At 56.4% G+C, this 13,310-nt stretch overlaps 1 protein-coding gene across 1 annotated transcript in view; it reads right to left on the bottom strand.

Annotated features, from left to right (window-relative positions):
- Positions 1-13,310, bottom strand: part of ADGRA2 (adhesion G protein-coupled receptor A2) — a 34,602-nt gene that overhangs the window by 18,676 nt on the left and 2,616 nt on the right. Inside the window, exon 2 of the mRNA XM_059909235.1 lies at positions 3,141-3,212. Within this exon, the coding sequence (XP_059765218.1) occupies positions 3,141-3,212 (72 nt within the window). The remainder of the gene's footprint in view (positions 1-3,140; positions 3,213-13,310) is intronic.

Raw genomic sequence — 13,310 nt, 5'->3', positions numbered from 1 at the left:
TTTGCCAGTCCCCACAATCACATGAGGCATTTCCTTAAAGTAAATTTCGTTATAAAGAAATAATTTCTTGGAATTCCCTGGTGGTCCAGTGGTTAGGATTCGGCACTTTCACTGCCATGGCCCGGGTTTGATCCCTGGTCAGGGAACTAAGATCCCGCAAGCCGCGTGATGAGGCCAAAAAAAATAAGAAGAAGAAGAAGAAAGAAAGAAAGAATTTCTTTGTATATTTATATAAGGACACAGACACATACATCTCCTATTGGTTCTGTCTCTCTGGAGAAGCCTGACTGATACAGTGGTGACCAGCCAGGCTGGAGACCCTGGGCTCCTCCAGCCCCTGCACTGCCTCTCCATCCCAGGGAAGTGAGGCCAGGATGCTGAACCCAGCACCCCTCTGCCCAGAAGCGTCCCTTCCTCTGAAAGCCCGGCCGTGTCACTGGGCTTTTTGATCTTTTCCTTCTCCTGCAGCTCTGTGGGTATCACACACACCCAAGGATCATAGAGTTTTAAATCCAGAGTGCACTTTACAAACTGCCCTGTCCCCCCACTTTTTTTTTTTTTTTTTTTTTTGGTCTTAGTTCCCCGGCCAGGTGTCGAACCCGTGCCCCCTGCAAGGGAAGTGTGGAGTCCTAACCACTGGACCGCCAGGGACCCCCCCCCCCCCACTTTTAACAGATGAGGAAACTGAGGCCCCAAAGTGAGGCATCCCTTTGACCCTACCCCCCACCACTCCCCAGTCACGCTGCCCTTCTTCTGCACCTCAAGCTCACCAGACAGGCTGGACCCCAGGGCCTCCCCCGCTGCTACTGCCTCTGCCCCTAGACAACTACCTGCCCGCCAGCTCCCTCCCTCCCTAGGGCTAGGGCTCCATCACCTCCAGCGAGGCCTTAACCTCATTACATAAAATAGCGGCCCCCATTCCAGTGCTTTCTGCCCCCCTTCCCCTGCTGCTTTGTTTTCCTCTGCAGTGTTTATGGTCTCCTGACCTATTATACATTTCTTTGCTGCGTTCTGGGTCCCGTCAGCAGCAGGTAAGTTCCCCAGGGCAGGCACCAGGCCTACCGCGTTCACTCCGGATGCCCAGCTCGCAGCCTGGCACACGCAGGGGGCTCAAGAAACATCTCGAGAGTGAACGACTAGATGATTCCTAACAGGGCAGGGGCTCCAACTCAGGACCTAGAATTCTCACTCTAGTGCCCTTTCTCCTCCCTCAGCATAGGTCATTATTCCCATCTCCTCTCCCACTTTGCTCTGCTTGCCTCCCGTGGCTTGAGTGCACCTGCAGGGTGGTGATCTGGGTCCCGGTGCCGTGGGGAGGGGTCCAGTTGGGTAGGCTTGCGTGGGGGTGGTGGGGGGAAGGAGAAGGCCATCGTCTCATCTTCACCAGAAAATCTACCCTCATGAGATTGAAGGACCACCCAGCAGACCCAACAAGGGGGCAGACCCAGCGGATTTTTGGCGGATGAGGCGAGAGGGTAAAGATGGGAAGATGTCCCAGAGGCCTCAGGAGGCTCTGGGCAGCTCTCACTTGTGCTAAGGAGAACAGAGACGGACGCTGGGCGGTGACTGGCCCTGGTTTGGCCGGGCCAAAGGACTGCGGGCAGCTGCGGTTAGTTTTTCTCCAAAAGATCCCAGGAGGGAACATCTGCTTTCTGGCCATTCAGCCCTCTAAGACCAAGCCTGGGCTGAGCGTAGGAATCACAGCTCCTGAATGCTTAGCTGCTCGTGGAGGAGAATGTTGGTACCTAACGAGTCTTCTAAATAGCAGCTCGGGGGCAGCCCTTCCTCCCTTTCGGAGCAGAGTCAGCAGGACCTGGTCACGGCTGTGTGCGCGCACCGTGGCTAACATCCCGGGAGCCCTCCCACCCCCCACATGCCCTGATCCCACAGAACGTGCTCCACCTTTCCACGCCAAACGTGGCTGTGTCCCTTTCCACCCGCCCCCAACCCAGCCAGGCCACCAAGCTTTCCCCACAGGCGGCTTAGGGGAGAGCCTTGCCCTTCCCTTGTGAAGTGGGTGTAATAGAGACAACCTCGTAAGATTGTTGTCCTGGTTAAAGATCTATACTCCATCATGTCGATACTGCATCTCTATTACCCTTGAACTTTCTAGCCTTCGCTGATCCCTCCTTTGGACTTTACAGCAACTCCCACCTACTTCATTCCTATATATATGGCAAGGTCTGTGGTCTCACTAGACTGTGATCTCTTTGGCTGTTTGAGAGCAGGCGTCTGCCTTATTCGTTCATATCCCCCATCGCTCTGATCCAAGCCTTTCAGGCAAAATGGTACTAGAGGGGGCAGGACCCTGTTGGAGGCCTTGGGAACGCCCAGCAGGTGGGAGCAGAGCCAGGAGACAGGGGCCTGGACGTGGGGGAGGTGGCAAGGATCCAGCTCCTGGAGGGACAGCAGGCCCAGGGGTCCCGTGGAGGAGATAGGACCCAAAGCTGTTGTACAGGCTGTGGATCGGGAGTTGCCAACTGAACGGGGAATCGAGAGAGGGGTTGACTCAACCCCCTCCTTTGGCACGGACCTGCCCGTGACCGAGGCAGGTCCCCAGTTCTGGGAAGGAGCTTCTCTCGGGCTAGCAGGGCCCTTGCCGTCGGTCCACAGGGCAGCCAAGGATGCCGTTGCTGACGCAGCTGTAATCCAGGGCCGTGGGGAGGAAGGGGGGGGAGAAGTGGATGTGATCCGCTGTCCCCACCCTCAGCCCAGGGCTCTGGCCCCTTGGAGCTTTGTTTGTCGACTGTGTTTAGGGAAGGAGGAAAGAGGCCTCAGTCACACTAAAGTCTCCCTCTGCCCTTTATGCTGGGCCCCCAGCTGGGATGGGGAGGCGGCTTCTGGACAGTTAAGGGGCTCAGCCCTCGTAGCTAATTGCTCATTAAAGAGTGTTAATGAGCTTCCCACGGCCCCATCCCTGCCTGGACCAGCGCGGGTGTCCGCTTCTCTGTGCTGTGGCTGGTGAGGGAACTGGTCTCTCCCTCCCGGACCAGCTCCTCTGCCCTCCACTTGGTGGTTGAGTCCGACTGTGGGCCCTGCTCAGCCAGCAGGTCCCAGGCCCCTCAGCAGCCAGGATTCCTCACCCTCCCTGGCCCGACCTCTTGCCCGTGACCTCCACCCCACCCTGCCCGAGCACTTACAATTTCTCCAGCAGGGGCAGTCCCAGGAAGGAGCCGTTCCGGAGCCCGGTGATCTTGTTGTTGCTCAAGAGCCTGGAGGGACGGGGAGAACACAGACGGGAGAGTGTTGCCTTCTGTGTAAGCGGCGCCCCCTGAAGCTGGGCAAGGAGCAGCCCCACCCTGGGCTCCGGGAGACCACGGGGAGGAGCCAGCGAACGGCTCGTGGTCAGCCCACTGAATGCCAGGTCACACGTGTCGCCTGCCCTGGGTCTCCCCACAGCCTGGGTCTGACTTAGGCTCTGTGCGCAGGTGAGCTGAGCAGGTGTGAAGTTGCGATGACCCGTTTTGACCTTGGAACCACAGGGCCGAGCCCACGGCAGCCCCTTTCTGCCCTCCACAGCTCTGTCTTGCTCAAGCCATTGGCCCAGTAATCTGAGGACAGTGCTGGGGAGAATGGTCTGGCAGGTAGAAGAGGAAGTCAGGCAGGTGGGAGGACCTGCCCTTCCTCGGGGTCTCCATCACTCTGGGAGCTGAGGACCTCACCAGAAGGGGTCCCCTCCCTCCCCTCAAAGGCCCCCAACTCAGAGGGACGGAGTGCCCATGCGTCCCCAAGCCTGTCTATAGCCTTGACCGGAAGCTGATGGAGTCCTCGGCCCCGGGGGAGCCCAGGCCTCAGCCTCTGCCTCTGCCCACTCGGAGTCTTGTTTATTTATTCGTTTGTATTTGTGGAAGCAGAAAGGGGCCCCGAGCTCCTGACCGAACCCACTCTGCCCACCCACTCAGCCTTTCTCTATCAGGCTCCCCGCTGGGAGGAGAGAGTTCCAGACCAGCCAGAGGGCTCATCCCTTGAGTTAATTGCTTATTAAAAAGCTTTAATGAGCCTCTCAGCTCCAGCTCTTGCCTGCCCTGCGCTGAGGCAAAAGTTTTCCCATCTTTGCTCTGAATGGTGGAGAACAGACCTGGGAAGGCCAGAGGTGCAGACCTTGGGCCTCCCCTCCAGTGAGCAGCCTCTGGGCTGGACAGTAAGCGAGAGGGCAGGGGGCGGGGGCAGGGCCCGGGAGGGGCTGTCAGAGCTCTGCCCCAAAGCTTAATGGAAGTGGGTGGGTGCACAAACCAGACTGGCAGTGAGAGGACCCCAGACGTCCATGCTACACCACGCTCAAGGGCACATGGAAAACAGACCATGGCTGGGACAGAGGCAAGGGTGGAAAGGGGCTTTGTGGGTCAGTGGGAAGACGTGGCATTTCATCTCCTTCCTCCCTTCTCCCCTCTCCAGAGAGGCCCCTCCTCCCCTTCGGGTCCCCCCCCCCCCACTGTCCTTCCAATGGTGACGTTTCCCAGCAGGGTCTCAAGGGTGACTGTGTGGAGGGTTTCGAGGGAGTGCTGGGTTTCCAAAGTGCTGCACACACACACACACACACGCACACACACACACACTGTCTTGATATTTCAAAAAGCACATCACAGTAGTCATCGTATGAATAATTAGAACTTTCTCAAACCCCTTTATTCTCATTTTATGGGTTAGGATAGTTTTATTTCACGTTACCTGTGGTGGCCAATTATAAATTATCTTGTCAGTTCTTAGGGCCTCGAATGGTCTCATTCAGGCCCTGGTGGGGCTGCGGTGGCCCCCTGGGTGGGGACAGGCTCTTGATGGTGTGAGTTTTAAATCGAAGCCCGTCCCACCTCATCTGCTGCTCATTCCCCCATACACCCTCAGAGCCTGAGGTTCAGAGGTTGCATTAAATGTTGGAGAAGGCGAGAGGACCCCTCAGTATCCTTAGTAATGTCGGGAGGGGTCCTGAAATGTCAGCAAGGGGGGTGAGAAAGGGCATCTGTTTCAGCCTCCCCAAACCCCAAGGGTCTCTCCCAGGGACTGCCCTTCCCTGGGTCTTGGGGAGGGAGAAGGATGGGGATGCTGATGGGGGGGCACAGGGGAGAGGTAGGGGGTGTGGAAGGTTAGAGGAACAGGGAGAGCCAGGTTATCACAGCCCCGTGCACGAAGGGGGAAGCCTGAGAACATTCCCAAACTTGAGTGGAGTATGGACCTGTTAAAGGGAGGGGAAAAGTATCTTATTTCCTGCAAATATGTCTGAGGATCCCAGTTTGAGAAACACTGACTTTAGAAATGAAAATCTTAACACTATGAAAATACCTTCTAGTAAAAAATTATCTCAAAATTATAGCCAAAGGGGCTTCCCTAGTGGCGCAGTGCTTAAGAATCCGCCTGCCAATACAGGGGACATGGGTTTGAGCCCTGGTCTGGGAAGATCCCACATGCCGCGGAGCAACTAAGCCCGTGTGCCACAACTACTGAGCCCGTGCGCCACAACTACTGAAGCCCGCTTGCCTAGAGCCCGTGCTCAGCAACAAGAGAAGCCACTGCAATGAGAAGCCCGTGCACTGCAATGAAGAGTAGCTCCCGTTCACCACAACTAGAGAAAGCCCGTGCGCAGCAACGAAGACCCAATGCAGCCAAAAATAAATAAATAAAATAAAGAGAAATTTTAAAAAAATTATGGGCAAAAAATTTTTTGTTCAAAGATCATTGAATTGAAAGCAGAAAATTAAACAAATTCTCCAACTCCCAAATCCCTGATATTAAAACCCGGGATCCTAATTGGAGAACCCTATCCAGACAAGTCTAGTGGTAGTGTTGGGGGGATAGGTACCCCACATTCTCCAGACTCTTTGTCCTTTAACCCTTGAACACCTTTCACATACCCCAAATTTAACCCAGAACTGGCCAACAGAAGTACAATGCCAGCTGCATACGTAATTTAGAATGTTCTAGCAGCCACATTGTTTAAAAGTTAAAAATTAAATTAATCTTAATAATATACTTTATTTACCCCAATGCACCCAAAATGTTATCATTTCAACACATAATAAATATATTATTATATATTATAAATATACATATATTATAAATTATATAAATAACAAAAATTATTAATGAGATATTTTCCCTTTTTTGGTACTAAGTCTTGGAATCTGGTGTGGATTCTCCTCTTCCAGCACAATTTACTTAACCCAGACCAGCCACATCGCAAGTACTCAGGGCCACATGGGGCCGGTGGCTTTAAGTCTTATCCCTGATTTAGTCTCCTTGTAGCCAGCACCTCCCCAGGAGGAAGTCTGGGCTGCTGGGAAGATACTCAGGCGGCCGGGGTTGGGTGTGTGTGTGTGTGTGGCCTGGGAACAGAGCAAAGCATGGGGAACAGCCCCCAAGGCAGGTGAGGACAAGCCTCTGGTCCAGGGCAGCTCATCTCCTGGCTGCCACCCCAAGGCCCGCGTTCTCTGAGGCAGCCTCTGTCGGGCTGGGGAGGAGAGGGTACAGCGGGGTGGCGTTGGGGTCGGCTGCGGCCCATGCTGCAGGCTCGGCCAGCCCAGTGTAAACTCCATCCTGGAGAGTCTTGAAATGAGATTTTTTTCTCACTGCGAGAACACGTTCCTGATCGCCCACCCTCTAAGCCACTCACTAAAGCGGGGGCACCAGGCAAACAGCGCTCTGCCTCCTTCTCCTCCAGTGGGCCCCTTCTTGCCGCGTCTCCAGTTCTTGGACAGACTTCAGCAGGTATCGGTATGGTTTAGTTCCCAGATACCCAGAACTAGATCTTTTGGTCTTAACAACCTAGATCGGGCTGAGGAAATTTTACTTCAGGCCCAGATTACAGGGAGAATGGCCTCAATGATGCTGGTAGGTTCAGTCCTCTGGAGGTGAGGGCAGAGATTTGGGAGAGTGCTTGGGGCAGGTAGGAAGCTGGCAGTTACAGGGCTGCTAATGGGGTAGATGAAACACACACACACACACACACACACACACACACACACACACACAGCCCCATCCAATAGGAAGAAAAATGTTCCCGCCACGCTAGACTCTCATGGGAGGAAAACAGGCAGGGCGGCCCCATGCTTCTGTCCAGAGTCGCAGACACAACGCCAGTCTCTACCCCCTCCTAATCGCCTCCCAACCCCACCCAGACAGCCTCAGCCCCACCGGCCTCCCCCCAGCACCAGCACAGGGCGCCTGCCAGGTGGGTTTGCTTCCCAACCATGCCTCCCACCCCTCAGACCCCAGGCCCGCCCAACCCAGCATCCTCGGCTTCTCTCTCCCTCCCTCCCTCTCTCCCGCGTCTACCACCCAACATCACATTTTCACAGGAAGGGGGGCCAGTCCCTGGGGGCCCCTGTTCTCTACCCCAGCATCTGAAATCTGGCCAAGGAGAGGGGGCACACTGAGTCCATTCCAGAACTCTCTCCCGGCTCGGGTCCTGTTTTAGGGAAGAGCAGCAAGCAGAGTTACCACTAATGAGGCTGGAGGCCACGGGAGCGAGTGGCTGGCGTCTGCAGAGGCCCTGTGGCCTCTGGGCAGCCGCAAAAGCTCGCCAGATCCCAGTCCGACATCAAAGATGACCCTATTGGGGTCACATGGGCACCGCCCCATTGGGCACGGGGCCAGCACCTGCCTGAACAAAAGGGTTCTCACATGTGCAGGAAAAGTCATACATGTCAGCCCCCTCACCGACCCACCACCCCACCCCAGCACAGAGATGCAAGGACCACAGGCCTGGACACTGTGGCCCCGTGCTCTCCAGGAATTCTGAGCCTGGAATTTAGGCCATTGCCAAGGCCCTCTGGGCTGTGCGGGGCCCATCCCCAACACCTGCTGCTGGCACCTCGGCAGTGTCTTCGGGAGACCATCAGTGAGGGGAGGAGGGTGGTTTGCTTGCTAACACCAGAAGGGCCTCAGGCCCATTACCAGCTGCACCATCAAGGTGAAACTGTACTCCCAGCCCCGCCCACAGGCACAGTACCCAGGGCCTTGGAGCATTTCCAGGGCCCACAAGGGCATCTGAAACCTAAAAAAAAAAAAAAAAAAAAAAATCACGACTGAAATATAAATGCTACAAACATAAATTAAGGAAGACTTAGCTATAGAACTACCAAATGTCATGTTATGCCAATTAGCAATAACTGTTCTGCTTCATAAAGGTTGTAGATGCAGTTTAGCCTGACTGATATGACAGTGGGACCTCCAAACAGGAGACTACCTCTGGTCCACAGGCCCTGCTTTGACACACACCTCAGGCTAAAGGTTGCCTTCATGTCTACCGAGCCTGATTGCAGGGGACATAAATGCTGGAGAGGACACACAGCACTCCCACACCTCCTGCCATCCTTCCCTCGGCTGGAAGCCTGTCCATCAGCCTCCCTCTGGTTAGGAAGGCACCCAGGTGGGACATCTTTTCCCCAGACTTTAGAGAGCCATGTCCTGAGATAGCCTCTGACCTCAGCCCTGAAGCCGGGCTGTCCAGGCAGGGCCTGAGGTCAAGGTCAAGAGGGGAAACTATTTTGCAACGGCTCCTACACATGGGCCTTCCTTCGGTCCTTTTCTCTACCCTCTCTGCAAGGTCACGGCATCCTGGTGGTCACTAGGCAGAAACCAAGAAATTGGGGCGGGGATGGGAAGGACTAACCTACTGGTGTTCATGGTGGGCGGTCGGTGTGCCTTGATGGGGACTTGGCGGCCCCCAGCACTGGAATTGATTCTGCTTTAATCGTTCATCCTGGGCATCCATTCATTTGGTCTTCAATCCTACGTGAACACCTACTGTGTGCTCGGCCTTGTGGAACACATCAGTACTACAAACACAAATGAGACCTGGTGTTTACCATCTCCCACTCGTGGAAGGTGAAGGGAGATGTGTCACAGCGGGTGGACTATTTGCGTGCGTGTGTCCCCGGGGGTTGAGGAAGCTGGGAAATTACTCCCAATCCACCTTAAGCACTTCCTGCACCCACAGCCTAACATCTCACCACTGGGGAGCCAAGCTTTTAGGTGAAGAAAGTAGGTTTCTTTAAACATACAAATAAACCTGAAAGGATCTGTCATCAGTCTTTTATTCCTAAGTATAAATTAGTCCTTTAATCCTTCCAGCCCAGAGGTTTCCCTTGGGAGCTTGGAGGTCCTGCTCTTGTCCTGCTTTGTGAGCCTGTATTCAGTCTCCAGGGTGAGACTGCAAGGCCCCTGAGGGCAAAGGCCAGCTCTCTCACCTCACAACAGGCACTGGCGGAATCGGTGGGTGGCTGTCTGGAGGGGCAGAGCCCCAGGGAAGGTGGGGTTGGTCCAGGAACCCCGATTTTCCCAAGTCGGGAGGCATTTTTTCCTGCCTCCACTTCCCACCAAATCCTCTGTGAAGTGATTTTGTACTTAGTGGTCCCCTAAGTACACGTGTATTGTTGCGGGTGGCAACCCTTTCCCCGGCTCACTATCCACGTGGGGGAAGCGGATTGGTTATGTCCCTGCCCTGTCCCCAGGGAGGACGGCTCTGATTGGTCAGTGTGGGACCGGGATGACCCGGAGCAGGAGCCCTAGGGTCTGGCTAGGAGCTGTGTGACCTTGAGCAAGTCAGCCCCTCTCTGGGGGTTTTCTTCTCAGTAAAAGAAGGATCTGGACCGAAGATTCCCACTCCGTACGTTTGATGGCTTTTCCCATCCTGGATGCCGAGTCTCCTGAAGTCTAGAGTTTCTGCTCCAACACACAGTTCCCAGCAGGCAAAGCGCCCTGGGGGAGGGGGGGCCGGGAGAGGAGAGGGAGGAGGGGGCTTCGACCTCCCCTTCGCTTTCCAGCTGGGAGATGTCTGGCCCCTCAAGTTCAGGCTGGAACTCCCTCCTGGGCCGCTCTCTGCAGCCGGTTCCCTGCTCCTCCGTGACAGATTGGTCCCCTGCCCCTCACCTGGTCCCATCCATTTTACACACCCTTTGCTCCCCCAGCCCGGCTCCCCCAGCCCGCCTCTCCCCACTCCCAGGGCTGGGAAAGCTGGGTCCTGGGAGGGCTGCCCGCGTTAGCTACACTCCACAGTGTCTCTGCTCTCCCACCCCCATCACCCAGTTCTAAAAGCAAAGGAATGTTCTGGAGTTTGGGAAGGATGGGGGCCCCCCGGAGGAGGGAGGAAGGGGAGGAGGCAGCTTTGTCCTGTCAGTGTCTGAGCTCTAAATAGAACGGAGCGGCTGGGCTGGGGGAATGAAAATAAACAGCCCCTCTGAACAGCCCCTTCCTAGCAGTTAACCGGATTTTCCTTCTGGTTCCTCAGCCCAGGGCCATTTCCCTCCTCTCCCCTCCCCTCTTCTCTGTCTGGTCCCACGGGGGCGAAGGCTCTACCTCAGGGTGATGGGGGAGTGAGGGGTCCTGGTCCACGCTGCGTGGCATGGGGGAACTCACCTCCCCTCTCTGGGCTTTGGTGAGGAGAGCTCACTGAAAGGAAGGACAGAGATCAACTCAGAGGTGGCTGGAACTCTTTCTCCTTCAGGAAAGAGTTCTTATCCCAATGACTCCCATGTGGCATAAACTTAGGAACACTCGCTCCCTTTAAAAACATGACCCCAAATTTAAGGGTCAATTTACGGTGAGGTTCAAATTACACCGGTCTGCCCTTGCCTTTGGGGGAGATTCGCAGACTCACCAGGACTAGGGATTGCATCCCTCCCAACCCTAACCCAGAGGGGTGATCTACAGTAGGCGGCAGGAAGGGACTTCCTTAGGGGTCAGGAGTGGCTGGGTTCTTGCATGGGTTCTGAAAAATTCAGGCCAAATAACCCATTCTGGGTCCTGGTCCCACTGGGGGCCGGAATTATAGGTCCAGCCTCTCTGGTGCAAGAAGGACTCAGCCAGTGAAGCACGGATGGCTCTGCTCTCCGCCTGGCGCTCCCCTGAGCTGGGACCCTGGGCCCCGACGTCCTGCACAAGGGGCAGCCCTCAGGGCAGGGCTCCTAACACCTCCAGGAAGGGGCTGATGAGTCCTGGAGCCTGGGCTGGTGGCCTCCAGCTCCTCCAGAAGGTAGCCGGGGAGATTCCTTCTGAGTCCCTCCCTTCAGACCAGCGGGGGTCCGGGAGCCCACATGGGGGCGCTGCAGCTGAGACCCCCCCCTCCACCCCTCCCCCGGCACCATCGGGAGGGTAAGGGAGAGTGTGTTGGAGTCTCCAGCCTCTTCCCTCCTTTCCTTCTTTCTCCTCACTCCCTCCCCCTCCCCCTCCGCCGGCACAAAAGCTCTCTGTACACTGCCACTTCCTCTGGCTGCTGTCTCTGAGCCCAGACCTTATGAGAACCATATGGGGGAAAGAGGGTGGAAGGGAAGGGGGTGGGGAGGCCGCGCGGCCCGCCCCTCCAGCCACCATCTCCCTCCGCTCGCACTCTGTGCAGGCGGTTGGCACACTTTGCCCCAAACTCCCCCTAAGCGGATCCCGGGGGCTGGGATGAGGGGCACTGAGAGGTGGGCCCAGTCCAGAGCTGGAGGTCCAGAGGGATGTCTGTGCTCAAGAACTGCTGGGCCAAGCACGGGGTGGGGGTGGGGCTGGGAAGGGGCCTCCCCTCCCCTCCCCTCCCCCGGGGCTCCCAAAGACCACCAAACTCCCAGCAAAGGGCCCCGGCCTCCGCTAGGCACATCTGGGTGGGAACTGCCCCTTCTCCCCTATGGGGGCAGCCTACGTGGCGGGCAACTCCCCCAGATGGGAGGCTGAGGGGATGGGGGCTTGCGGGCCCTGGGAGAATCTGGACCGAGGGACCGTCCCATGCCCGCCCCTCTCCTCACCCAGCTTTGGAATGTTCCCAGGTCAAAAGGGCCTGGGTCCTGCTGGGAAGGAACCGGGTTTTTTAAAGCAGGCTTTGTGTCCATTGGGTCCCAAGTCCAGCTAGGTGAACAGCGAGTCTCTCACCTGAGAGGAAAACTAAACGAACCCAAGCAGCTAATCCTGACGCTGGCGTCAGCTAAGCTGTGTGGCTCTTGGCGAGACGTGGCCCTCTCCCCATCTGGCCTCAGTTTGCTCAGCTGTCAGACGCTGATTTAGGGGCCCGACCTGCTGGTCCCTAAGGCCCCTTTCGGCCCAGGGGCCCAGGAATTTATGACACTGCCTGGTGTCCTCCGAGGGCCTGCTTAGATGTCCTGGGAGGTCCTCGTAGGAGGTTTCCTTCTAGAGTTATCCATCATCAGCCCTTTCCTGGAATTCCTTAGTATCCCCCTCACTGAAACTCCCAGAGCCCAGAACCAGAGGGCAGGCCCATCAGCTGCTGCGCAGGGCGGGCGGGGGGTTGACAGTGGTCTGCGTCTCCCTCCTCCACCCGGGTTCTCCCTGTGATAAGCCACTTCCACCCCGCCGCCCATGAGACCCTGCCCCTCAGGGAAGGCCCATAAAGGCTCCTGCTCTGGACAGGACGTGCCCTGTGCACTGGGCCTCGAGAATGGGGGCTGGGGTGGGGCAGGCAGATCAGGAAGGAAGCCAAGAGTTCAGCTTTCCTGGAAAACCACGAACGAAAATCCATTAGAGGAAGAAAAAAAAAAAAAAAAAAAAAAAGCCAAGTGTGGGGAGAGGGGGCCTGCAGTCTACAAAACCAGAGGGCAGAAGCCGAGATAACAGAGTGGAGGTGGAAGGGTTTTCCGTGAGGTGCACAGGGCTGTCGACAGGATTGCCCTCAACGGCTTGGAGGCTTTCTGAGCAGAGACGGAGGCTCTCTGCAGACAGGCACCTTATCTAGCTCTTCCTCCGCCTGAACAGTCAGCCGGGCTTCCCAAAGCAGAGGCCAGACTCTCCCCCAACTCCCCCAGGACCCACATGGGCAGGGCGGTGTGTGGAGGGGACTGGGAGATGGTGGCCCATTCTGGAGGAAAACAGGGGAGGCGGAGGGAGGGGACAGCAATAATGCAAAGACTATTGGCCCAAGTCCTGTTGTTTGCACCAGGTGATGGGCAGAAAGGGGAAAGGGGAAATTTGGAAAAAAAGAATAATAAACGAGTAAGGAGGAGGAGTTTGGGAGAGTGTGAAGGTTTTTGTGCTCATAGCCTCTCTTTGCTGCCAGGCTGGAGCGGCAAAAGCCCCTTCCCAGCCCGTCTTTTCCTTCTTCCCTCGAGATGCTTGCTGGGTAGGGGTGGGTTTGCTGGGGGGACTGAGCCCCCAGAAGAGAAGCCCTGCCAAGCTTCTGCTGAAGAAGAACGTGCGCTCTTTTTCCTTCAGAAGGCAGCTTGGGGGAGGGGTTGCAGTCAGGATCGGGATTAGGTGGAGCCTGTGGGGAGAGCCTAAGGCATATGTCTGTGGCAGCTTTTAGTCACACCCCCGGCTGATGGGCCAGCGGGCTCTCAGGGGTTGCTCCGGCCTGACCTGCCCTGTCTGTTGTTCCTGCGGAGATATCC

Source organism: Balaenoptera ricei, chromosome 21 (genome assembly GCF_028023285.1).
Source record: "Balaenoptera ricei isolate mBalRic1 chromosome 21, mBalRic1.hap2, whole genome shotgun sequence".
NCBI lineage: Eukaryota > Metazoa > Chordata > Mammalia > Artiodactyla > Balaenopteridae > Balaenoptera > Balaenoptera ricei.
The sequence above is the reverse complement of the archived record's forward strand: the minus strand, read 5'-3'. Positions and strand labels throughout refer to the sequence as shown.